We start from the raw sequence: 24999 nt of genomic DNA, 5'->3' as shown, positions 1-24999 counted from the left end.
CCATCGTTGTATGCGTGCCTACCCGCAGCGCCGGCGCCTGTTGCAGCATGCATGCCCACCCGCAGCATTGCGCCCGTGCGTTGCATGCATGCCCTCGACGTAGCCCTGCTCCGCCACCCCTCTCGACGCAGTGAGCTATCGCATGCCTACCATTAGCACCGATGCAGTGTCGCATCAAAGCATGCACCTGGCCACAATGCAGCAGCCAGACCCCGATGAAGAGACAACCAAAAAGCCAATGGTGCATGGCGTGCTCCTCTTTGAACGACACAATACTGGCATGATGGGTATCGATGCAGTTCAAATGGCGTGCTACTCGTTACAAGATGGGAAAATTAAGGCGTCCATTATTGTCACATCTCCCATTGACCGAACGTTGTCCTCTAGCCAGGCCCTAGCAAGCAGGCTACATTGTCATGCATGCATGCACGGGCGGCACACACAGAGAACCCGGGGCAGGCGTGTCCCCTACTCCCCTTGACCCACGACGGCACAGACGCGTGTGTGAGCCCGTCCCCCTTGACCCGCGACCGGTGGCACAGAAGCCCCAGAAGCGTCACAGCCCGTTTCACACGCTCATGTACACACTTTGATGGGGCGCCACCAAACGTCGCCCGCCCATTAATTCTACCCGGTGAAACCACTCGAAGAAATCAAAAACCACGTCGCACTTGGGCTATTTAAGCCGGGCACTATCGTCTTCCTCTCCCTCCTCATCCATACCCCATCCTCTGCCTCCTCTGCCCTCCTTCTTCCTTCTTCTCCATCAAACCCGATTGAGACCTCGAGCCACCATGCAGTACAACGCCCCCACCTACCGCTTCCCCCCAACCGTGCTGAAAAGGCTCTATGTCGGTGTCAAAACCGGCGGATCTCGGGTAGGGGGTCCCGAACTGTGCGTCAAGGCCGGATGGTAACAGGAGACAAGGGACACGATGTTTTTTACCCGGGTTCAGGCCCTCTCGATGGAGGTAATACCCTACTCCTGCTTGATTAATATTGATGATATGGGTAATACAAGAGTAGATCTACCACAAGATCAAGGAGGCTAAACCCTAGAAGCTAGCCTATGGTATGATTGTTGTGTATGGAGTTGATTGCCTACGGACTACAACCCTCCGGTTTATATAGACACCGGATAGAGTTAGGGTTACACAGAGTCGGTTACAAGGGTAGGAGATCTTGAATATCTGCATCGCCAAGCTTGCCTTCCACGCCAAGGAAAGTCCCATCCGGACACGAGACGAAGTCTTCAATCTTGCATCTTCATAGTCCAGGAGTCCAGCTGAAGGTATAGTCCGGCTACCCGAACACCCCCTAATCTAGGACTCCCTCAGTAGCCCCTGAACCAGGCTTCAATGACGACGAGTCCGGCGCGCAAATTGTCTTCGGCATTGCAAGGCGGGTTCCTCCTCCAAGTCCTTCGTAGAAAATTGTAAACACCAAGAGTAGTGTCCGGCTCTGCAAAATAAGTTTCCACATATTACCATAGAGAGAATAATATTAACACAAATCAAATCTGCTGACGTATTTCGCAGTGCGTCATCACACTACGGCCAAGTCCTTTACTCGTTTTTACTTTTCCACCTCAGTGTGTTTTGCGAGGCGGTTCCCTTGGCACGTCTTGTCAAAGCAGAGATCGTGTACCCCTTTTACGGGATTCTCATCAATACGGACGTGGGTAACCCAACCGCGCCATTTATCACGGCGCTTGGGAGACAAGTGAGTTTTACTAGGCTGGTGGGGACGCACAACCGCATCCGCCCATATAAGGGGATAAGGATCCACCTTTTTACCTACGCCTTCTTACTCCTTTGCCTATCCATCTCCTGCGCACTCGAGCTCCAGCGCCCAAGCCCACACTTCCCACCTCAACCTTCTCCAGCAATGTCCGGAGCGGGAGGCAAGTGGATGGTCTCCTCCGTCACAGAGGGCCATGTCAAAAAGCTAAGGAAGGCCGGATACTTGTCCAAAGACATCGTGCACCGGCTTCCCGAGGAGGGGCAGCTTCTCCCCACCCCAAGGCCCCGTGAGAGGGTAGTATTTCTCCCCCACTTCCTCTGCGGACTGGGTTTTCCACTCCACCCATTTGTCCGGGGGCTCATGTTCTAATACGGCCTGGATTTCCATGATCTGGCCCCGAACTTCATCCTCAACATCTCGGCGTTTATCGTCGTGTGCGAGGCTTTCCTCTGCATCCACCCCCATTTCGGCCTCTGGCTCAAGACCTTCAACGTCAAGCCCAAGGTGGTGCGCGGCAGCTAGGCGGAGTGCGGAGGCGCCATGGCGGGCAAGATGGCCAACGTCCTATGGCTCGAGGGCTCCTTCGTGGAGACCCTAAAGGGGTGGCAATCGTGGTGGTTTTACATCACCGAGCCGCGCGATCCGAAATGGATCGCAGCCCCCGAGTTCCAATCCGGACCCCCCACACGGCTTATGTCCTGGAAAGAGACGGGCCTGTCGTGGGGCGACGAAAAAGAGGTGACCGGACTGCAGACATGCATCCAGTCCCTGGTGAGCAAGCCGATCAAGCTCGTCAATGTAGTCCAGGTTATGCTCGTCCGCCGGATCCTCCCGTGTCAACAACGGGACTTTAATCTGTGGGAGTTCGACCCGGCGCAGCACCAAACCCTTAACAGGCTCTTCGACACGACGTATGGAGACGTCTGGAAGGTGCTAACCAAAGGCGTCGAGGCTCCCACATCCGCTTCCGAGGACCGCGGATACAACTCGCAGCGTCACGCTAGCGAGCTAAGCTATTTTCACCTTTTACAGGATGTTAAGTTTTTTCATAGTTTGACTCTATGCGGGATCTAAACTCCCTTACCTTTGACAGGCTTGGCGGACGAAGTCCGGATCGATTAACTGTCCGGCTCCCTTGCCTGAAGACCCAGCCCCTGCTCTCCTAGTGAAGCTGCTGGTTCCGGCGCCTTATGTGGTGCCGGAGAAGAATGCCAAGAAGAAGAAGGCCACGGGGACTCGAAAGAGTGCCCGTAATGTGGTGGTGTCGGACTCGTCATCTGACGAGTCCGAGACGCCCTCCTCCCGCGAAAACGAGGAGGAGGAAGAAGAAAACTCTCCCCCCCCCAGCGGAGGGAGGAGAGAAGAGGAAGGCCGCCCCAACGGGGGAGGCCGAGGGGTCTAGGAAAAGGAAGACCCCTCCGCCGGACTACGCCCCCAACGCCGAAGAGGACAAAGAGGAGTGGCCAAACAGGGCCAAGCGTCCGGCGAAATCGTAAGTTCGGATATTAGAATAACTCATGATGTTCCTTTGTCGCACAGCTTTCCCTAATGTCGAACATAATTATGCAGCCCGCCCTGGGCCGAACTCAACGAGTCGTCGAGCGGCTCCCTGGATTCATCGGACGTGAACTCAGTTCCGCCCGCTGTCTCCCCCCGCACTGCGGACGACGCTGAAGTGGCATCACAACGAGCTCTGGGGTAAGAGGAGGTGGTCCTGGAGGAGCCGCAAGGTGACCTCCCGGACCCCAGGAGTAAAGGGGACAAGACCCCCCACGGCTCCAAGTCCGGCTTTGTGCCGGACACCGCGCTGGAATCTTCAACAGTTCCGGACCGTGGTAGGCGAAATCCTTCCAAGAGGAGCAAGCCTTCTGAGCCGGCGGCCTCCGTCCAATCGGAGGTGCCGGACAATCTGGTCGAGGTGCTTGACGGCGCCTCCATCGACGAGGAGCACCGTACTATTATGAGTACGGTGATCCAGAAGGTTCAGTCTGCCAAGAGCGGACTGAGTGAAGCTTGCGCTAACCTCCTAACAGGCTTCGAGGTAAGTAAAAATATGTAAAAATATAACCGCATAGACAGTAGCCCCTGATGCTCTGTTTGGCGTTCGGAAAGAAAAGCCGAATAGAGGATTTGTTAAATTTCGCAGGAGTCTAACAAAAAGAGTCAATATGCGTATGCAGGCTTCGCTGCTATCCACCGCCGCACTGACTGCGGAGGTGGGTGTCCTGAAGCAGGACCTCGAGCAGACCGAGCAAGAGCTCGGCCTTGCCAAGCGGCGGCTCGAGGAGAAAGAAGGTAAGAAATACCTTGCAGAAAAAGCGCCTATAGAGAGGCATGATTGCAAAAAATAACAGGATTGCACTACTTATTATAGGGGCCACAACTGAGGTGGCGACCCTCAAGCAGGCGCTGTCCGAGGCCAAAAAGAAAACGGCCGCGGAGCGCACCGAGCAAGAGAAACTTGGGGCTCAGGTTGGCGAGGTGCAGCAAGAGCTTCAGGCTCTCATGAAAAAACATGAGAGTTTGGAGCTTGAGTCAAAGACCCAAGCGTCCGAGCTCGCGGCGGCCCTTGAGACTGCCAAGTCTGCCAAGGCCGAAGCCCAAAAGGCCCTCCGAGAGTTGGAGGAGATAAAGAAGATAGCAGCGGGTAAGGCATTCTTTATGCAAAGTAGAAATATAAAAGTAAACTACTTGTTACTTACCCGAATCCGGAGTTCTCCAGGGGCATTTGCAGACCTTTCCCGCAGCGTATCCGACGCCGCCGCATTCTACCGAGCTGAAGAGGGCAGCTCGACGGAGAAGGTGTTCTGGTCTCAGTATGCTGAGGCCGGACACCCTGTGCCCTTGAGCGACCAGCTGAAACAGCTGGTCGAGCTCCACAAGGCGGCCGAACAGGCCATGAAGGGCTTCATAGTTCGGCTGTGGCCCGGAGAGGCCCTGCCTGGGAGCTACTTCGGGCTGGTGCGGCGGCTGGTGGAGGCCTGTCCAAGGCTCGAGGTCATCAAGCGCTCCGTCTGCATCGAAGGTGCCCGTCGGGCCCTTGCCCGTGCAAAGGTGCACTGGGGTAAGCTGGACGGTGAGAAGCTTGTGAAGGACGGGCCGCCGCCGGGGAAGGAGCATCGCAAGCCCGAGAACTATTACAAGGATGTTCTTGCGGGTGCCCGCCTTGTGGTGGATGAATGTACCAAGGATGTAATTTTGGAATAAACTCGCTCGTTTTTATCCTGTGCGCTGAAGACTTGTTCATAGGCGTTTAAGCAATGCTTTTTGAATTTAAATATTATTTTCTGTGCGGCCGTTTATCAAAAAATTGAGAGATGGCCAGTCGTCGGCTTCTGCCACCATGCCACTAGTGCTGGGGTGTTCGGGATAAACCTGAGCGCTCTTTTTCCCATAGTTGGGTCCTTCGAGGGAGGCGCTCAGCACAACGAACCAGGCAATCAGACTATAATGCTTGAACACTCTAACTTAGCCATAGAACTTTATAATTTTAAATTTCGGCGAAGCCCCTAGTTCGGAAGACCGAGTTCGGGGCGCTATCCACGCCTTGGCCAGACAAATCCGGCTCCTCGCTCGAAGCGGCATAAGTCTTTAGGGACTCGAAAAACCTCTCGAACAGCGACCGGTCTCTCGCCTCATCATGACAGTCAGTTTTAGCTTTCTCCACTGAGGTGCTTAACCCAGCTCAACCGGGGCACAATCGCAGTGGTTCTCCTAGTGCTACCTTAGACGATATAGCGGAACGTAAGGCACCAAAACATAGGAGCCGGGCAAACCCAACTATTGACCCAAATCATGATTCGGAGCCGATGCATATAGTGCTATAAGTTCGGGGTGCCGCACTTGTGAAAGTGTACGGACTTCTCACACCATATTAAAGGGTACTGAAGCCCCTGGCGTACTTGCCGTACCATAGTGTACGGGTGCAACATGTCATTAATGAACATATATAAAAGAGAGTAATTCAGAAAATAGACAAAAGCTATGCATTGTTTATATAAAGGTTGCTGTCAGAGCAGAACGATACAAGTGGTATTATAAGGTAAAGATATTGGACTATTTAACATGTCCTAGCCAGGGGCAGGCCGCGGAATTGTATTCAAAACAGGTATACTGCTCGTGATAGAGAGCACCTGGGGGTTCCATAATGCGGCATGGCTTGTCTGCCTCCCTGGATCTTGCATCGTTTGTGCGGCAGTCGAATTGCCAAACAGGTCGTCCGAAGTATGGAGTCCTGAAAGTAAGAAAAAAATCAAACAAAGAATCCGGCAGCCCCTAGTACGTTTTAAGCCGTATTTTGGGCGTGCCGTTATTGTGCCCCTTCCCCTGTGCCCATGGTATTTCAAGGGCGTAGTTATGTACGCGAGGTACTGGTTTCGCTATGTCGCGAAAGCTGGGGTTGGGGCCGCATTGCTATGCTTGCTCAGAGTGTGCCAGGTGGTCCTGCTGTGGGTTACTCCGGGCGCGCTTGGCAGTGTCTGACTTTTTAATGGCCGGACTGGAGAATTGCCTGAGAAGGCTACTTTGTACCTCCTCTACGAGAGCCACCGTATGCTCCTCCGTACGGAGGGAGCGTTCGGTGTTTCTGTTGACCGTAATTACTACTCGAGGGCCTGGCATCTTGAGCTTGAGATATGCGTAGTGCGGCACCGCATTGAACTTTGCGAATGCGGTTCGTCCGAGCAGGGCGTGATAGCCACTGCGAAACGGGACTATATCGAAGATGAACTCTTCGCTTCGGGAATTGTCCGGGGATCCGAAGACCACGTCAAGTGTTACTGAGCCTGTACAGTTGGCTTCTACACCTGGTATAACGCCTTTAAAGGTCGTTCTTGTGGGCTTAATCCTTGAGGGATCTATGCCCATTTTCCGCACTGTATCCTGATAAAGCAGGTTCAGGCTACTGCCGCCGTCCATGAAGACTCTTGTGAGATGAAATCCGTCGATGATTGGGTCGAGAACCAATGCGGCGAAGCCGCCATGACGGATGCTAGTGGGATGGTCCCTTCGATCAAAAGTGATCGGGCAGGAGGACCATGGGTTGAACTTTGGGGCGACTGGCTCCATCGCGTATACGTCCCGTAGCGCACGCTTCTGCTCCCGCTTGGGAATGTGGGTTGCGTATATCATGTTCACCATCCGCACTTGTGGGGGAAAGCCCTTCTGTCCATTGTTGTTCGGCGGCTTGGGCTCCTCGTCGTCGCTGTGCAGCCCCTTGTCTCTATTTTCGGCCCTTAACTTGCCTGCCTGCTTGAACACCCAACAATCCCTGTTAGTGTGATTGGCTGGCCTTTCGGGGGTGCCATGTATCTGGCACAAGCGATCGAGTATTCGGTCCAAACTGGACGGACCCTGAGTATTCTTTTTGAATGGCTTTTTCCGCTGACCGGATTTGTAGCCTTTGAATCCGGCATTGACTGCCGTGTCTTCATTGCTGTCGCTGTTAACGCGGCGTTTTTGCTTATCCCGACGTGTCCTGCCACTTTTGTCCTTGGTATCCGAATTACCAAGGTTCTTTGATAAGTTGTTACTGCGAGCTAGCCAGCTGTCTTCTCCCGCGCAAAAGCGGGTCATGAGTGTCGTGAGGGCTGCCATGGATTTCGGCTTTTCCTGTCCCAGGTGCCGGGCAAGCCACTCGTCACGGATGTTATGCTTGAAGGCTGCTAGGGCCTCTGCGACCGGACAGTCGACTATCTGGTTTTTCTTTGTTAGGAACTGTGTCCAGAATTGTCTGGCCGATTCCTCTGGCTGCTGAATTATGTGGCTTAAGTTGTCGGCATCCGGCGGTCGCACGTAAGTGCCCTGGAACTTGTCGAGGAATGCGGCTTCCAGGTCCTCCCAAGAACCGATTGAGTCTGCTGGCAAGCTGTTGAGCCAATGCCGGGCCGGTCCTTTAAGTTTGAGCGGGAGGTATTTGATGGCGTGTAGATCATCGCCGCGTGCCATGTGGATGTGAAGGATATAATCCTTGATCCATACCGCCGGATCTGTTGTGCCATCGTATGATCCGATGTTTACGGGTTTGAAACCCTCTGGGATCTTATGATCCATTACTTCATTCGTGAAGCATAGCGGGTGTGCGGCGCCTCTGTACTGGGCTATATCACGACGCAGCTCGGAAGAGCTATGTCTGTTGTGTTCGGCCCGGCCGGATTTGTTGTATCCTGAGTGAAGATCATTGTCACGTGCCGTAGGGCGCCTGTGCGATCCGTAGATTGATCTTGTTTGTCTTGCCTTATCCTCCAGTCTGTCTCGCAGGTCGGGCGCATTTTCCCGTGCCTTAGTTGAGCGGCGTCGGGGCATGGCTTGGGTGGAGGGCCGAGAGGCCTCTCTGTCGCGGCCACGAGGTGGCCGGTTTGCCATGTCATGCGTTGGTGATGTAGGTGCTTCCTCCTATGATCGGGGTAGCGGCCTGCGCTTCGGGTAACTCTTGGAGGGGCGTTCGAGTTCATACTCTTCGGCCGCAAGGACTTCAGTCCATTTGTCAGCTAGCAAATCTTGGGCAGCTCTAAGCTGTTGCTGCTTTTTCTTGAGGCTGCTTGCCGTGGCTAAGAGCCTGCGTTTAAAACACTCTTGTTCGGCGGGGTCTGATGGTATGATGAATTCGTCGTTATCGAGGCTTGCCTCGTCTTCGGAGGGAGGCGTATAGTTATCATCCTCGACCTCTCGGTCTGCCGCTCTCTCATGAGGGCTGGCTTCTCCATCTTCCTATGCCAAATCTTGCTGAGGTGGGTGTTCTTCGGCGCTATCTGGGGTAGTATTATCTCCCGTGCCGGAATCACCATTTTTGCTTTGGCGGGATTTAGAGCGGCGCCGCTGACGCCGACGCTTTGGCTGTTTCTTGGGGGCGTCTTCCCCCACTGTTCCATCGCCATCTCCATCTTTTGGAGTATCCACCATATCTATGTCATATGACGAGGTGGCCTTCCAGCGCCCTACGGGTGTTGGTTCCTGTTCGTCTCCTACATCGTCGTCCATGCCGTCGATGTCTTCGGAGCTGAAGTCAAGCATGTCGGTTAGATCGTCGACAGTGGCTACAAAGTGGGTGGTGGGTGGGCTTTGAATTTCCTCATCGTCCGTATCCCACCCTCGCTGACCGTAGTCCGGCCAGGGCTCTCCTGATAAAGAGAGAGACTTAAGAGAATTCAGGATATCGCCAAGAGGCAAATGCTGAAAGATGTCCGCGGCGGTGAACTCCATTATCGGCGCCCAATCGGATTCGATCGGCAGGGGCGCGGGGGGCTCGGAGTTCGGAGAGGAATCCGGTTTCTCAGAGTCACGGGCCATGCGGAGTGCCGGGCTGGAGTTCGGCTCGATCGCCTCTGAGATTGCAGCCCCTGAGGCAGCGTCCAACCGCTGATCCTCGATCGGCGCAGTAGGCTCCGAATCAATGGTCGGAACCGATGCGTGTGCGGCCTCCAAGGTGCTGTTCGGCGGCAGAGCTACATCATGCCCATCGAGACAGTGCGGCGCGCTTGGCTGTGGCTCGAATCCGTCGAAGATCAAGTCCCCGTGGATGTCAGCCGTGTAGTTTAGGCTTCCAAACCTGACCTGATGGCCAGGGGCGTAGCTTTTGATCTGCTCAAGGTGGCCGAGCGAATTGGCCCGCAGAGCGAAGCCGCCGAAGACGAAGATCTGTCCGGGGAGAAAAGTCTCACTCTGGACCGTATCGTTGTTGATGATCAAAGGAGCCATCGGGCCTAAAGGCGACGACACAGAGGAACTCTCAATGAAAGCACCAATGTCGGTGTCAAAACCGGCGGATCTCGGGTAGGGGGTCCCGAACTGTGCGTCAAGGCCGGATGGTAACAGGAGACAAGGGACACGATGTTTTTTACCCAGGTTCGGGCCCTCTCGATGGAGGTAATGCCCTACTCCTGCTTGATTAATATTGATGATATGGGTAATACGAGAGTAGATCTACCACGAGATCAAGGAGGCTAAACCCTAGAAGCTAGCCTATGGTATGATTGTTGTGTATGGAGTTGATTGCCTACGGACTACAACCCTCCGGTTTATATAGACACCGGATAGGGTTAGGGTTACACAGAGTCGGTTACAAGGGTAGGAGATCTTGAATATCCGCATCGCCAAGCTTGCCTTCCACGCCAAGGAAAGTCCCATCCGGACACGGGACGAAGTCTTCAATCTTGCATCTTCATAGTCCAGGATCCGGCTGAAGGTATAGTCCGGCTACCCGAACACCCCCTAATCCAGGACTCCCTCACTCTACCCTGCCGGAGTGTACGTAGAGAGAACCCTTAGGGTGTGGGCGATCTCAAGGTGGAGGGGCGCAAGGGAGTTAATGGAGTTCTTCCTTGCGACCGGCTTCCGCCACCTCCCCCGCGGCTCTCCGAGGATGTACCATCTTGAGGAGGTAAACCACAATGGCGTTGTGGTTGGGCTCCTCGCTACGTTCACTAACCCCTTCGATGCTTTCCACCTCCTCGGGCGAGTGTATTGGGTTGGTTGTGAGTTCATAGCTTTCACCACCCATAACATCTTCACCGACTTCAACAGCATCTTCCCCAACAATGATGTTATGCACACGCTCCCGTACCCCATCAACAACGGGGAGGCGTGAAGGGCGCCCGGAGGAGCGAGGTGGTGTTCACCCGGAGGAGGAGGAGGAGAAGAACCCAAAGAACCCGCGTTTGGTGCTCCCGATCTATCTAGCTTGCTATATATCTATCATATTAGTATTTTAAGTTGTAATCATTATGCTACTATTATTAAGTTGTATTAGTATTTTAAGTTGTAAGGATATCGTGGAGTTGTAAGGCTATCGTGGAACTATGGGTTGCAATCATTATGCTTCTATATAATCGTTATGCTACTATATATATTGTGTGTTTCGTGCTATTATTTGTAGATTGCTATGGGTTGTTCTTGCTATTATTTGTGTATTGCTATGGGTTGCTACGGGCCCGGGTTGCTACACCCCAATCACCACACACACCATCTTCAAAATATTGGCCAAATAATGGGTCATGACCCAAACCATAGACATGCAACTAGGAGCCCCATGCAAACCCACTATCGACCTGCAACTAGGAAATGCAAACTAATTTACTTCATGCAAGCATGCAACTCTTTTAGTTCATGGAATCGTAGACATGCATAAAAACAAGTAACATTTAGTTTTAGTGCATCAAAAAATGTCCATCACAAAATTTAGTGCAAGAAAAAGGTCAAAGTAAAAACAAGTAACATTTTATTTGCCGAAGTTAGAGGTGGGTTGGTGTCCCTACGCGAGTGAGCTCGTGCCCCTACGCGGGTGGGCTGGTCTCTATTTGGGCATGGTTATTTTCTTACGGCCCAACATCTATTCGACAGCCCAGTTTTGTTTTTTACTAGAAACTGAATTTGGGTGTGTACTCTGTTAATTGAAGAACAAAAACAGAGGAAACACAGCACGAACACTGAATAATTTGTGTTCCAAATTGTTGCTTCAATTCAGATACATAACTTGGCATGGCGCACAGATCACATCCTCTACCCTGACAGGCCTAAATGCCCATTCTAATGACGGATGAACAAGAAATAAAACAAAAATAGAGCAATGATACAACAATAGAACCTCCCTGCCATGATATTTGCTTGTTTCTGCAAATCGATCATCTGCATTAGATGTTTCTTGATCTTCTTCAGTTCCTCGGTCAATTCGAACTCCGCATGCAGTTCAGCATTGCGCACATACATCGCCATCGGCACGACTCTACCCGCCCCTCCGCCCGAGCTCCCCATATTCTCCACAGCAATCGGCGGCACCCCGCCCAAATTGAGCTCCCAGGTTGCGGCCACGCTCGGATCAACGTAGCCCTCAAACCGAATCCTATCAACATATTCATCAATCTACTCGAAATGGTAACATTTCTTCAGAATCTAAAAACAACAACATGAACCCTAAATCCCAATCGAGGAGAAAAACAAAATATGGAGAAATCAGAGCAAAAGACAGCGAAAGAACGGGCTTAGAACTGAGATCTAACCTTGCCATCCCTTCCTGCCATTGGTTTGCTCAAGCATTTCACAAATTCCCGCCCAAGATTGCCATTGTCATCCCTCTTAGTGACCAGCCGTTTAAGAGGGTCTGGGCGTGGGCAGTCAGGGCACCTTGTGAGCAGCACTGGTCCTTATTGTCATCATTCTAAATGTGTGGCGGAGGAGGTAGACATTTGCGCTAGGTCGCCGGAGAAGAGAAAGATTGGGGAAAGGGGATGAATGGGTGGCAGCGGGCGGACGGGCATGGGCGCTCGTCTCTTCTAGCTGCAAGGAGGTGGGTCCCACGAGTAGACAAGTGGTGGGTCCCGCGCTTACGTGGATAAGTGGTGGGTCCAGCCCCCAACAGCTAACGAGGGCATCATTTGAGTTTAACAGCCATGTCGTGCGTGGGCTATTTACCTGGTCAAATTTATCGCACCACAGCCATTCGCTTAAACAACGTCGCACCCTTGTTAATTCACCTCAAATGTGTCGCACAGGAGCTATGAGTAACCGCTATCGATTGAAACTCTAATGAGGACTGACAAGGCATCAGTATCCTGGCTACTCATCACGGAACTCCACCACGGACAGCACCACAGGCGTGACATCCGTTCGCTCCCTCATGGCATCCAACCACTCGGGCTTCCCCTCCACCCACTTGTTGAGGAACGCCACCATGCCGCCGGCGACGAACCGCCTCATGGGCGCCCTGGCCCCGCCGCTCTTGCACAGGGCGCGCGTGGCCAGCCCCTTGGCGCCCGTCGTCACGTCGTCCATCATGTCGGTGTGCCCGTAGTCCCTCGCCACCAGGTGGCACGCCGGCGCCGAGCACTCGTCGTAGAACTCCGCGTGGCTCACGCCCAGAGGCGCGCACGGCGGGAACAGGGCGTTGCGGGGCAGCTCGCCGAGGCCCGTGCCGATGACCATGACCGGCGCCGGGACGCGCAGCGCGTTCGGCTTGTAGACCAGGATCGGCGGAGGCGTCTGGTCGCCCATGCCGGTGCCGTCCACGGGGTCGACGGCGATGAGGGCCGCGAGAGGCAGGGTGGTCTTGGCGTGGCCCAGCGCGAGCGCGAAGGCCACCTTGCCGCCCCGGCTGTGGCCGGAGATGGACACCTGATGAATGATGATGCAATTGTTAGTATCTTGATGAATAATTGTTCGGTTAAATTAGAGAGCAATCGATGGTAAACTGACCGCAGTTAGGTTCGGTCGAACACCGGGTGGGAGCTTGGAAGAAAGGCCGACGGCGAGCCAGTCGATGACGGCGGCCGCCGAGTTTATCTCGCCGGTGGTGTCGGGCCCGGATACCGTGTACAGCTACAATTGTACTCGAGTTCAGTGTTCATCTCTGGAGCAGAAATTCATTGCCGCGCCGACATTAGCTTGACGACCTTGTTGATATAAGATACCTGAGGACCGACGACGATGAAGCCATGGGAGGCGACATGCTGGAGCAGCTGGGAGTAGAAGTAGTTGTTGCAGAGGTAGCCGTGCAGGAAGAGCAGCACCGGGTACTCCCCTGCGTCGCACGGGGCGGCCACCAGCAGCGGCTTCGGAGGAGACTGCGCGTCGACGGGACTGGTCGGACAGCACCTCGTGGCCTGCGCGACCTTGGTAAGGCTGGTGCCATGGCGTCCATGGTCGAACACGTCGCCTGCAGACGCCATGGTGTGAAGCAGAGCGACAGGCTGCTACTCTGCCGATCCCACGCGCCTTGCAGAGGAGCTCGTGTATGTTAACCTGGAGTTGTGGTAGTTACCGGTGCTTGTGGCCGCTTAACGGCCGTGTGTTCTGGGGATCCTTATCTGCGTGGTTCTCCAAGAAATATCTGATGCATTTTAGTCCTCCTTTTCACATTCTCTTGTAGTACGTACTTGATAGTTGATACGATGGAAGATTGGGACATTCCTTTGTTTCCATCTTCGATAAGTCTTACTAGTCATCAGTCGGCCGCCTCCCATCACTATGTCGACGCGTTTGTATCGTGTCCTTGCTGAACGTGATGGATTGAAGTTTGGTTTGGGGATGAGAATCTGAAATTCAACCTTATGTTGGACTCGTCATCATCGGTGCACGCGCGACGATTCCTTCTTGAAAGTGTAGCCTACGAGTTGTGCATTTTTCTTTTTGCTCTCGTCTTGTAACATAGGATTAGTGGTTATTTAGAGCAGTCACTATCGTGAGGCATGCGACCTCGGATTTTCTTTTCGCTTTATTTCCGGTTCAATGTTGTTTGGTTGCTGGATTTTGTATTCTTAATAATATATAGTTATATGCATTGTCCTGATGCAGAGGCCGGGAGTTATCCTTCTTTCTGAAAAAAAAATGACATTAATATGTAATTATGAAGCATGCTAAACTTTAAATATCAAATATTTCAATTTCATGAAATAAACCGAAATAGATTTATGCTTTACAAGTCCGGTGAAATAAGCACTCAGCTTCCTCTTAAGCAGCCCGCATTGGCAGGCCGCAACCACTAGTGGTTTGCAACCGGCGCTATAGGGGTGATTCCTATATGGTATGTGTCACTGGATAGCAACCCAACGCATACCTCCCCATGCGCCACGTCCTCTGTACGGACCGGCCTATACTGGTTTCTCCCAGCGGGTTTTTCTTGTTCTTTTGGTTTTTCGTCCTGTTTTTATTTTCTTTTTTCTATTTTTGTCTTTTGTCTTTTTTCTTATTTTCTTCCTTTATCCTTTTCTTTTTTTAATAATTTTGGTAAGATTATTTTTAAATTTGTGAATATTTTTTTGAATCTGCAAATATTTTTTGAATTCATGAATGACTTTTGGATCCACCTACATATTTTTCTATGTATGTGAAAATTTTTAAGTCACAGTTTTTTTAATTCGCAAATGTTTTTCTAATTCACGGATATAATTTTAGTTCATAATATTTTTTTTGAATTCGTAAACATTTTTTTGAAGTCGAGAACAATTTTTGAAATTTGTTATCATTTTTTAAAAAACTTGTGATCATTTTTTAAGCTCACTAATATTTTCGAAATTCAAGATTATTTTTTGAAACCATGAACATTTTTTGGAATCCTGTGCATTTTTTGAATCGTGATTTTTTTTCGAAAACAATGTTTGGATTCGTATTTTTTTCTAAATATGCGAACATTGTTTAATTCGTGATTTTGTTTCAGAATTCGGGACATTTACTACGTTCATGAACATCTTTCTTATAAATTCATATTTTTGAAACCACAAACAGAAAAAAATACGAAAAAAAACTGGGGCGCCTCGGTATAGGTGCCGTATAGAATTTCATCAGCTAGGCAGCCAGCAGTGACCAGCTCTGTTCTGCTCCATCTAGGAAAAAAAACTCTGTTCTTCTCGTCTCGACTCTCGCGCGGACTTGCGTTGGGGAACGGGGTCTGGCTGGGGCCGGGGCAGATGCGTTCGGGCGCGGGGGGCGGCGGGCGTGCGTTCTCCAGCCCGTCAGATGGCCAGAGGCCTCGACGCCTCGTCGCGGCCGCGCTCCGCATCAGGGCGACGCCAGCTCTACGCGCGGTGAGCCAGTGAGCAGCAAGATCAGTCTACTCTCCCTCCCCATTCGGTAATTTTATCCAGTTCGATTCCTAGTTTTCCGCTGCATCTTAATTAGTGGGGGATTCTAACTAGGTCAGATGTTTTGCACTAGACACATTTGCTGTTTATAAAGGACCGAATCTAGCCATGGTTTAGGGGAATGCTAATATACTGTCGATTCATTTTATACAAAAGAAATAGAGGTGAATGTGAAGCTACTGAATGCTCGGCCTCCTCTCTTGCTACTCTAGTTTGAACATCAAAGTCATAAATAACAAATCAAACTCGAACAATCGAAGTCTTGTTCCGAGGGATTAAATTCTTGGAACGGGATCCAGCATTGTGTTCACATATTTGGCAATTATCCACCTAATCAAAGTGATGATCTGTGGCGAGCAGATTTAAAGCAGTCCTTATCGAAAAAGGCTTTCGCCCCGCTTTATAAATAAAGCAAACCGTCAAAAGCACACACACACGGACTAGTCCGGAACACACACATTCAAGATACACAACAAGAGGTACAAAGGTTCCGCTGAGGGCACAGCTCAACAAGCCCAAAAAACAACAAAGAAAAGAAAGGCCGAAGCCGGAGAACAGGTCCGGCGCCTAATCTGGCTCCGGAGGAGGCGGAGGGGGCGGCGGCGGCGACAGACGAAAGGCCATCGATCGAAGGTCGGCGATGAAGGCGGAGATGGCGTCCCGGTCCCGAAGGCCGCTAAGCGACTGCCAAAGCTGCAAGAAACCAGGCAGTTTGAAAAGAGCGTCAGTAGCCCGTCGAAGAGGGATGCGCTGAATCACAAGCTTATTGCGAATCGTCCAGAGGGTCCAGACGAGTGCCCCAATCTCAAGCCACCTAATGTGGCAAGAGGGCAGGGGGAAGTTTTAAAGTTCGGCAAAGAGGTCGGGAAAGTTAGTGTGGCACCAATCACCTCCCACTACCTCTCTAAAGCAGCTCCACACGAATTAAACGGACACATAGGAGAAGAAGATGTGGTTCGAATCTTCAGGGATACCACACAGCGGACCCTTTTGTGGTTCGAATAAGCAGTCCTTATGCAGACCCTTTTGTGAAATTGCAAAGTTTATGGTACGCAAGATCGACACTTCAAGTACAATTGATTCAACCCGGACGATTTGGGGTAGTCCTAAAAAGTTACAGCTTCGTCCCTCCTAAGATTTCTTTCAAGCTCCACGACTGACACCTGTATATATCACTCAAACTGACCCAAAGGCCATGATGTTTCAGACAACTTACGAGCCGATGTAATCCATTCAGTTAGTGAACTCTCATTGTTTCTCAAAGGAATTCCAAACAAGCACAGACAGAAACTTCTGTAAAATTCATGAGTTCACATGTACATGCTAGGTGCTTACATACACCAAGTAGTTTCAGACTGGAACCATGTAGAACATACAGAAGATTGATTCATTAACCCCGTGAGTAATTAAACTGAGCATAGACAACCAGAGTAACATCTGAAGTGAAGTAAATGTTTGATATGCTCCCTAGCTAGTGTTTGAATACATTAAAATATAGTATCTATCCAGACGAAATGCACAAGAAAGTAGATGTTTTAACATCTAAGAGAGACACGATAACACTGAACACCGTATATGTATATGTTATCTTCCTCCTGAAAGGTCGGAAAAAGTGGCAAAACTCGTCGATAACTGAGGGTATTGCAAGTTTGGTGATTCCAATCCTCTGTTTTGCGTCAAGGCCTGCATAGTGAAGCTGAAGTGTGCTGGTGTTAGCTCTGGGAGTGGTGTATCACCTTCGAGATACTGCATGACTTGCCGCATTGTGGGCCTTGCGCTAGTAAAAGGGTGCGAGCACAGAAGCCCTAGCTTCAGCACCAATGATGCATCATCGATGTTGTAGTCACCCCGCAGTCTCTGATCCAGGGTATCCATGAGCGATCCGTTGTGCCAACGCTCTATAACCCAGTCGACCAATGTATGTTTGTTGCCAAATGGATTCTGCTTGATAGGCCTCTGCCCAGAAGTGACCTCAAGGAGAAATATGCCGAACGCAAACACGTCTGTAAGAGCGGATGCCTTCCCTGTGCGTACGAACTCAGGCGCCAGGTATCCCATGGTTCCAACCATATGTGTGGTTTGTGGATCAGTGCCATGGTCGTACAACCTTGAGAGACCAAAGTCACCTAGTCTTGCATTCATTTCACTGTCCAGAAGCACGTTGCTCGGCTTGACGTCTCGGTGTATGACAACTTTCTCCCACTTCTCGTGAAGGTAAAACAATCCGAACGCGACACCCTTGATAATATGTAACCTCTCCTCCCAATTCAGTGATGGCTTGCCATCTTTAAAGTATAAATACTGATTGAGGCTTCCATTTGACATGTAGTCATAAACCAAAAGAAGTTCACCTTTCCTTCGGCAATAGCCAAGCAGGGGCACAAGGTTGCGGTGTCTGAGCCGGCCGATACTGACAACCTCCGCGATGAACTCCTTCATCCCTTGCCTCGACTCGTGAGACACTCTCTTCACCGCCACTTTCAGTTTGGACTTTGGGAGTGTCCCTTTGTATACCTTGCCGAACCCGCCCACACCAAGCAGATTCTTTTCCTTGAACCCTTCCGTGGCATGGAACAGGTCCTTGAAGGAGAAGCGGTGTGGCCCGAAATCGACCTCCCAATCTTCCCGCAGCTCCCTGTACCTGAATCTCTTGCGAAGAAACAAAATGATGACAGTTCCTACTACAAGGACGAACGTGGCCGTGGCAATAGGCAGGGTGATCTCCAGGACCTTGGAGCGAGGCTCTGGGCCAAGACGTGGTAGCTTTGGGAGCTTAGATGTGTCGATGGCTGGAGCAGGGCCGTTTACGGCGAAGCTCCAGCCGAGAACGCAGTGGATCGTGCTGATTGCGCCGGTTGTGGCTGCGAAGCCGATGTACGATGGTTCTCTCAGAACTGTGGAGAGGTTGTAGGGAGATGAAAGCAGCGGCCTCACCGGCTTAGCTACTCCCAGAGGAGCCAAGAACACGTTGATCTGCGTGGACACCCCATCATAGTCAGCCCATACCTGCATCGCCTTGCCGCTGATAAGAGTCAAGTTGTTGAAGGCTCTACTCTCATCATCGTAGTACCCAGTGCGGTAGGCCTGCAAGGAGTTGAGGCTGTTGATGTCGATGCCAACGTGGTTGTTGTCCATGTCCTGGAACTCCTTGTTCTGGGTGGTGTCGAGCTCGACGGCGAACATGTGGTTGCTGGCGTTGCCATTGTTGCCGCTGTTGAGGAGGCCCATGTACTGCGCCCACGTGTTGGAGAGGTTCTTGGTGGGGGCGACAAAGAAGGCCATGCCGTCGGCGCTTATGCCGTCGTGGACGGAGAGGATGGCGAAGGCGAAGCTGAGGGAGAAGGACCGCACCGTGCCGTTGGGCGACCCGCGCAGGCTCAGCGGGGTCGGGTACAAGGCGTGGCCGAGGTTGATGGTGTCGTTGGTGAGCTCGAGGAGCCCCTCCGGCGTCACCTTGGCGCTGCCGTCGAGGGTGAGGTTGACACCGGAGAAGCCGTTGTATAGGAAACTGAAACTGTCGTTGCTGGTTGTGGATGCAGCACAGGGAAGAACGAGGAGTGGGATGGCATAGAGGAGGAAGAAGATGTGCTCCCTCGGAGCCATGCCTTGAGCTCTCTGGCAAGGAAAATATTACGATATTTTGTGGCTGATAAACAACTAGTACCGGTGTGGCTATCCTATCTAAGTAGTACTGCTGTATGTGCGCGTGACAGTGGCAAACAACTGCCCATGATTATTTACTAAGAAGTAAATCCATAAATTTATAGTACTTAGTAATTTTGCTAAGTCGCAAGCAAGAGACACATCACCATCCACGTGTGCAATCGAAGAGAAAGTGGTCCAACAGGTTCAATTTTCTTCCTAGATACTGAAAAATTGTCTCCCCATCGACGCTGAAGTCTGAACATCTTTGTGGAACTGTCTAAATCAGACTGATTTAGACGGCAACCACTAGCAAGTAGCAACACGTTGTTATAATTCTCTCCTCCGAGACGAGGGAAGAGCCTTTGAATATCAAGCCAGAAAGTAGAGTAGCATGCGTACACTTCTGTTGGTGATAAGTCTGGATAGTCGTCTAAAACGACTGGGTATGCATGATCCGTCATGGTCAATCCCGGCGTCCTCTGGCTAGCGGTCTGCATATGCACTTCTGTTGGACTTTTCTGCTGAATCTGAGGTGGTCCGGGCTAGGTATGCACCGCACATATAATGTAGCTAGCCTAGAGTTTTCTACATACTGTATGTAAGGACATCCTCATCCGCCCAACACCAAGGACTGGGCCGTCGCTACACGGTGGACACCTACATCATGCACGTCTCCATGTCGGGTTGGACGGTCCCAGACTGATGGATGTGTTGTTTGTAGAGTCAAACGGGTGCCTGCAGAAGAGCTTGTCTATTCTCTGATAAAAGTCTACTGCGACAGCCATTTTTCTGTGTGGCTAACCCAGGGCGATCCGGTTGCATGGCTGGAGTTTCAGGAAAAGCATGAGAGAAATGTGAAAGCGAAGGGAGGAGGGAGAGGAGTCGGTCCACTGAGGAGACTGTAGCATTGGATGAGATCCACTTTGTAAGGTGGTTTCAAGACTCCATGTCTGTAATGCCAAGGTCTGTGGTTGGTTTTGTTGCGTGTTGATGCGTGAGCTATGCAATTTTTTTTAATAATTTGCTTTTCTACATTCTCAATGTCTTGACTAGTTTTTGATATCGTGATGGTGTAGAGCCTGGATATAATTTGCATCTTCTTGCTATTAACATATCCATGTTATCGTAGAAATGTGCAAAATGTTATCTCCTTGATATATAGAAAGCCAGTATCCGTTGGATCTTTCAAGAAAGAAACTAAGCTAGTTATTTTGAATAACATATGACCATATATTAATTCTTTAGAATTAGTCACAAGGGCAGTAATTGTATGTGTTGTCCATATAATTCTGGCCAATAAATACATGTATTTTGCCAACAAGTATACTCTATATATGCACATGTTTTTCTTTACAGTATGTATGCACCAGTTATTACACTTCCTAGCAGTTTTAGTACATGTCCTTCATTGTAATTATATGTTGGTTTAGTGAAGGATAGAGCCATTTTAAAAAAATGACGGTTTACCCCGCCTCTGCATCAGACGATGCACACATCCATATTTGCTAAGATTAGAGTATCAAACATCCATTACATCGTACAAAAGTGACAAGCAAAAAGAACACAAAGCTCGAATTAACCGGGCACTAAGAAGGCACAATGACTCAAGTCACATATCATAGTGAGGACCATGCAATTCACCTCCCAACTGTAAGGACGGATGTGCTGTCAATACGCGCTGTTGATGAAGGATACGTCATGATGAATTGATCAAATCCTCCATTCTGCATTATGGTCATCATCTGAAAGCTTAAATCCGTCGGTGACATCTCCGGCAATGGCATGTCGCCATCAAGGTACTGCATCACCTGCCGCATGGTAGGCCTTGCATTGGCGAATGGGTGAGAGCATAGCAGGCCTAGCTTTAGAGCCACACATGCCTCGTCGGCGTTGTAGTTGCCCCCAAGCTGCTTATCCACGGGATCAAGGAGCGATCCCTTGTTCCATTGATCGAGCACCGATTCGACCAACAATACTTGGCTATCCTCTAAGTTTGGATTGACAGGCCTCTGCCCACAAGTAACTTCAAGAACAAACACTCCAAAGGCAAACACGTCGGTGAGAGGTGTCGCTTTGCTAGTATGCCCTAGCTCAGGAGCGAGGTATCCTATGGTTCCCACCACGTGTGTGGTTTGCGGGTCGGCGTCGTGGTCGTACAGCCTTGCGAGGCCAAAGTCACCGAGTCTTCCATTCATGTCACCATCGAGGAGGACGTTACTGGCTTTGATGTCCCGGTGGATGACCACTTTCTCCCACTCTTCATGAAGGTAGACCAAGCATGATGCAATGCCTTTGACAATATGCCACCTCTGAGCCCAATTCAAAATTGGTTTGCCTTCTCTACCGTGCAAGTACTTGTCAACGCTCCCGTTTGGCATGTACTCGTACACCAGAAACAGTTCACCTCTCCGTCTGCAGTAGCCAAGCAATGGCGCTAGATTGCGGTGCTGGAGACGTCCTATGCTGACAACCTCTGAAATGAATTCTTTGATGCCCTGCTTCGAGTCGTGTGCAACCTCTTCACAGCAACCTCCATTCTAGTAGACACTGGAAGGATGCCCTTGTACACCCTCCCGAATCCTCCAATTCCAAGCAGGTGTGTGTCGCTGAAACCTTCCGTTGCACAGTACAGATCCTTGTAGGAGAACCGTTGTGGACCGAACTCGACCTCCCAATCTTCTCGCAGCTCGGCATACCGGAACCGTCTCCGTAGCACCAGGAGAACAATGGCGCCCATGCTGAGGACGAACGCTCCGGATGCTATTGGCAGAACAATGTCCAGCACCTTGGACCGTGGCTTCGGTCCCATGCGGGGAAGCTTTGGTAGCTTTGAGATGTCGATGGCTGGAGCTGGACCGTTCATGGCGAAGCTCCAGCCAAGCACATAGTGTCGCACATTGATCGTGCCGGTCGCGGAGGAGAAGCCGACATACGCGACGTCTGTGACCGCGGTCGTGAGGTTGTAGGTGGCCGTGAACAACGGCCTTACTGGTCTGCCCACGTTGAGGGGAGCCATGGTGACGGTGATTTGAGCGACCCTGTGGTCGTAATCCACCCACACCTGCATGGCCTCGCGGCTGATCAGGCTCAGGTTGCGGAAGCTACCGTCGTCGTCGTCGAAGTAGCCGGCGTAGTAGGACTGCAGCGAGCGGAGGCCGTTGACGTTGGCGCCGGCGTGGTTGGCGTCGAGGTCGTCGAACTCCTTGTTCTGGATGGTGTCGAGCTCGACGGCGAAGAAGTGGTTGCTGCCGTTGCCGTTGTTCTGGACGTCGGTGAGGCCCAGGAGCTGGCCGGGCAGCGCGGAGGAGAAGTTGGTGCTCGACGCCACCACGAAGGCCATGCCGTGGGCGCTCAGGTCGGTGTAGATGGACTGGATGGCAAACACGAAGGAGGCCGAGAAGGACCGCACGGCGCTGCCACCGGGAGACCCTCCGGCGAAGCGGAGGGGAGTCGGGTAGAAGGCGTGGCCCTTCTGCTGGTCCGTGCCGTTGGTGAGCTCCAGGAGGCCTTCTGGGGTCACCGTGGCCGCGCCGTCCAGGGTGAGGTTGGCGCCGGTGAAACCAGAGTATACGAGCTGGTCATCGCCGCTGGCCTTGGCTGCTAGAACAAGCAGGCAGAGGAAGAGGAGTCGGAGAAGCGTGGACACACTCTTCTCCATGGTGGAGGACAAAGGAACATGAATTTTTTGTAGAGGACCCGCCCGGACTACCCCTGGTTTTTTTCTTGAATGATTTGAAGAGTGTGTACACCGCTATAAAGTCAAATGTTTGTGAGCGACAACGTGCCGGATATACATGTCGAGCTTTTCCACAGACGTCGTTATCTGTTTCCTCTTCGTCTCCAACCTCCCACCCCGCATCCTTTTTATTCTGTCCCCAAATCACAGCAACGCAGCACAAGGGAGAGAGCGTGGAGTCCACAGTCCCCACACGCGGTGTGTCTCCTTCGTCGGGTGCTCCTTCGCGAGACGCGGCGGTCACGTTTTATGGCATTGTCATAAGTTTAGGTGCTCGAATTTCATAGAGCACTCTATGTTTTTACCTTGTGCAATTTTGTTCATGAGTTTAGGTGCTTGATCCGAAGCTCACAATGTATTGAAGCATGCTTTAATCTTAAGGGTTCGCTATCATGTTTGGTTAGATTAGCCCAGTGATCTTGTGTTCATGCATATAAACATTATGACGGCTTAATAAAAACACTGCGGGATTGTCTAAAAAAAGAAACCTGAATTTGGGAACCTTCTCCAATCTGTTTTTTTTTCTGTTTTCTTTCTTCATTGGTGTTGTTAACGGTCTTACCGATTTATTTATGTTTTTTTACTTTTTTTATTTTGTAGTTCTAATTTTTTTGCCTGATTTTCAATCATGTTCACAAATTTCATAAAATGTTCATATTCTTAAAATGTTAATATTTCCATAACAAATCTTTTTTCTAGAATACGTATAAGCATGCGTATCATTGCATTAGAGAATAAGCGGCAAAGAAACCCAATACAACCCCTTTCGGTCATTACAACGCTAATCACAAAAATTAGCAGTCACACACACCACCACGCTACATGCTTCCCTAGACCAATCTCATGCCAATGGCAATGAGGCAAGTCTTAGCTCAACCAAGCCGTGTCACAACCAACGCCAAACACCTCTACAACGAAATAAATACTCGAGGACAACACGGACCAACGTACTTCCAGCCAATGCGTCAAGAAGAAGTCGACAAGTGGATGACAGGTCTGGGCAGACCAAGAGGAGTCGCCGTCAAGAGGGCACTGGCGATTGAGCAGTGGCCGACTCAAGCAACACCAACCGGAGTCCTCGAGCAACAAGACGACGCCTCTAAGGAGGGAACGACGCCATGACGCCGCCGTCGTCTGGTCCGAAGGCCGGACCAAGGGTTTCCTCTGAGCAAGAGGGAGGGACTCAGGTCGGGGCCAAAGACAATGCCTCCATGAAGGGTACGACGCCCGCGGGCGTCGCCGTTGTCAGCCTCGAACATCGCGAAGCAGGATTTCTCCCAACCCCATACCACAAATCCCAAAATCGACCAAAGATGCTCAAGCGAGCCGACCACCACAGCGGGAGGGAGGGCATCTCGTAGCTCCACATCCGCCGCCACCAAGCCAACGAGACCAAAAACAGGGCAATCACTGTCTCACCCCGAGCGATCCCGCACCGCCTCCACCGTGCCCAAGGACTCACCACCACCGCCGCATGAGCCACTGTAAAGGCTCAAGCCCGCGCCGGATCTGAGGCCGCTGCACCGCAATGACGCTACGCGGCAAGCTCCGGTACATGACCGCCACAGATCTGGTGTGGGATCCACGGAACCACCACGCCTTGCCGCCCCAGCCGTGCAGCCTCCCTAGCCGACCGCTCCAAACGCTGAGGAAGGGAGGGCTGCCGCCGCCCGGCGCACCTCGCTGCAGGTCGACCGCTGCCCTCAGCCGCGTCAGCCTACCCCAGCGCCCCAAGGGACCAAGCCCGAGCCCCGTTGCGACCTTCGAAGGCATCAGCTATGGTTGAGGACCTTTATATCCAATGAATCTTCGTGGCGTCAGATTGAAAGGTGGTCGTTGAAGCTATCAAGGGGGCCACCGTGCAATCTATGGAGCTGCAGTGCATGAAATTACAGAACAATCTAGTGCTTTTATTTCTTGTATTTTAGCCATTAGTTTAGGACCTTAAATGTTGAGGCTCACAACCTTGCAACAAACACTATCTTTGGGGGTGGTCACCGTGCTTGGTTAGGCCGACCCGGTGATCATCTTGCATTAAAAAATGTTCACCCTGTGTTTGTAAATAGACTATGATCATTTTGTGAATACATGATGACCAAAGTTGTAAGCCATAGACATTTACTTAGCCCGGCCATCTATTAGGAGTTGTGGGCGAATGTAGCGATAAGAGTCGCAAAGCGACAGTCACACACTTTGCGTCCAATAGGCGTCCGACGCATAGACGCACCCCGGCTAGGCGGGCCCGTTACCGTAGTTGGTTAGGACATATCTATTTTTCCCAGTTTGCCTAAAAAAATATTCTTCCCA

The 24999-nt window shown here is 51.3% G+C and overlaps 2 protein-coding genes and 1 pseudogene across 2 annotated transcripts; all 3 read right to left on the bottom strand.

Moving 5' to 3' along the window:
- Window positions 1-12174: 12174 nt before the first annotated feature.
- Window positions 12175-13521, bottom strand: LOC125542870 (chlorophyllase-2-like). Its single transcript, XM_048706093.1, has 3 exons — window positions 13143-13521; window positions 12928-13050; window positions 12175-12846 (listed from the first exon to the last, which is right to left on the bottom strand). Exons 1-3 carry the CDS (start codon window positions 13398-13400, stop codon window positions 12292-12294), a joined length of 936 nt encoding a protein of 311 aa, XP_048562050.1. The 5' UTR covers window positions 13401-13521; the 3' UTR covers window positions 12175-12291.
- Window positions 13522-16749: 3228 nt separating this feature from the next.
- LOC125542869 (L-type lectin-domain containing receptor kinase SIT2-like) lies at window positions 16750-19724 on the bottom strand. Its single transcript, XM_048706092.1, has one exon. The coding sequence runs from the start codon at window positions 18912-18914 to the stop codon at window positions 16896-16898; it is 2019 nt and encodes a 672-aa protein (XP_048562049.1). The 5' UTR covers window positions 18915-19724; the 3' UTR covers window positions 16750-16895.
- A 592-nt stretch (window positions 19725-20316) lies between these two features.
- LOC125542868 lies at window positions 20317-23029 on the bottom strand (annotated as a pseudogene).
- Window positions 23030-24999: the final 1970 nt, after the last annotated feature.

The sequence above is a fragment of the Triticum urartu genome, chromosome 3, assembly GCF_003073215.2.
Source record: "Triticum urartu cultivar G1812 chromosome 3, Tu2.1, whole genome shotgun sequence".
Classification (NCBI taxonomy): domain Eukaryota; kingdom Viridiplantae; phylum Streptophyta; class Magnoliopsida; order Poales; family Poaceae; genus Triticum; species Triticum urartu.
Note: the sequence above shows the minus strand (reverse complement) of the source record. Positions and strands in the feature narration are given on the sequence as shown.

Bases quoted from the DNA above. Each gene is read 5' to 3' on its own strand.
- LOC125542870 (XM_048706093.1), bottom strand. From the start codon at position 13,400: ATGGCGTCTGCAGGCGACGTGTTCGACCATGGACGCCATGGCACCAGC. The intron at 13,051-13,142 runs GTATCTTATATC...GTACAATTGTAG, and splicing joins TCATCGTCGTCGGTCCTCAG to CTGTACACGGTATCCGGGCC. The intron at 12,847-12,927 runs GTCAGTTTACCA...ATCATTCATCAG, and splicing joins TTCGACCGAACCTAACTGCG to GTGTCCATCTCCGGCCACAG.
- LOC125542869 (XM_048706092.1), bottom strand. From the start codon at position 18,914: ATGGCTCCGAGGGAGCACATCTTCTTCCTCCTCTATGCCATCCCACTC.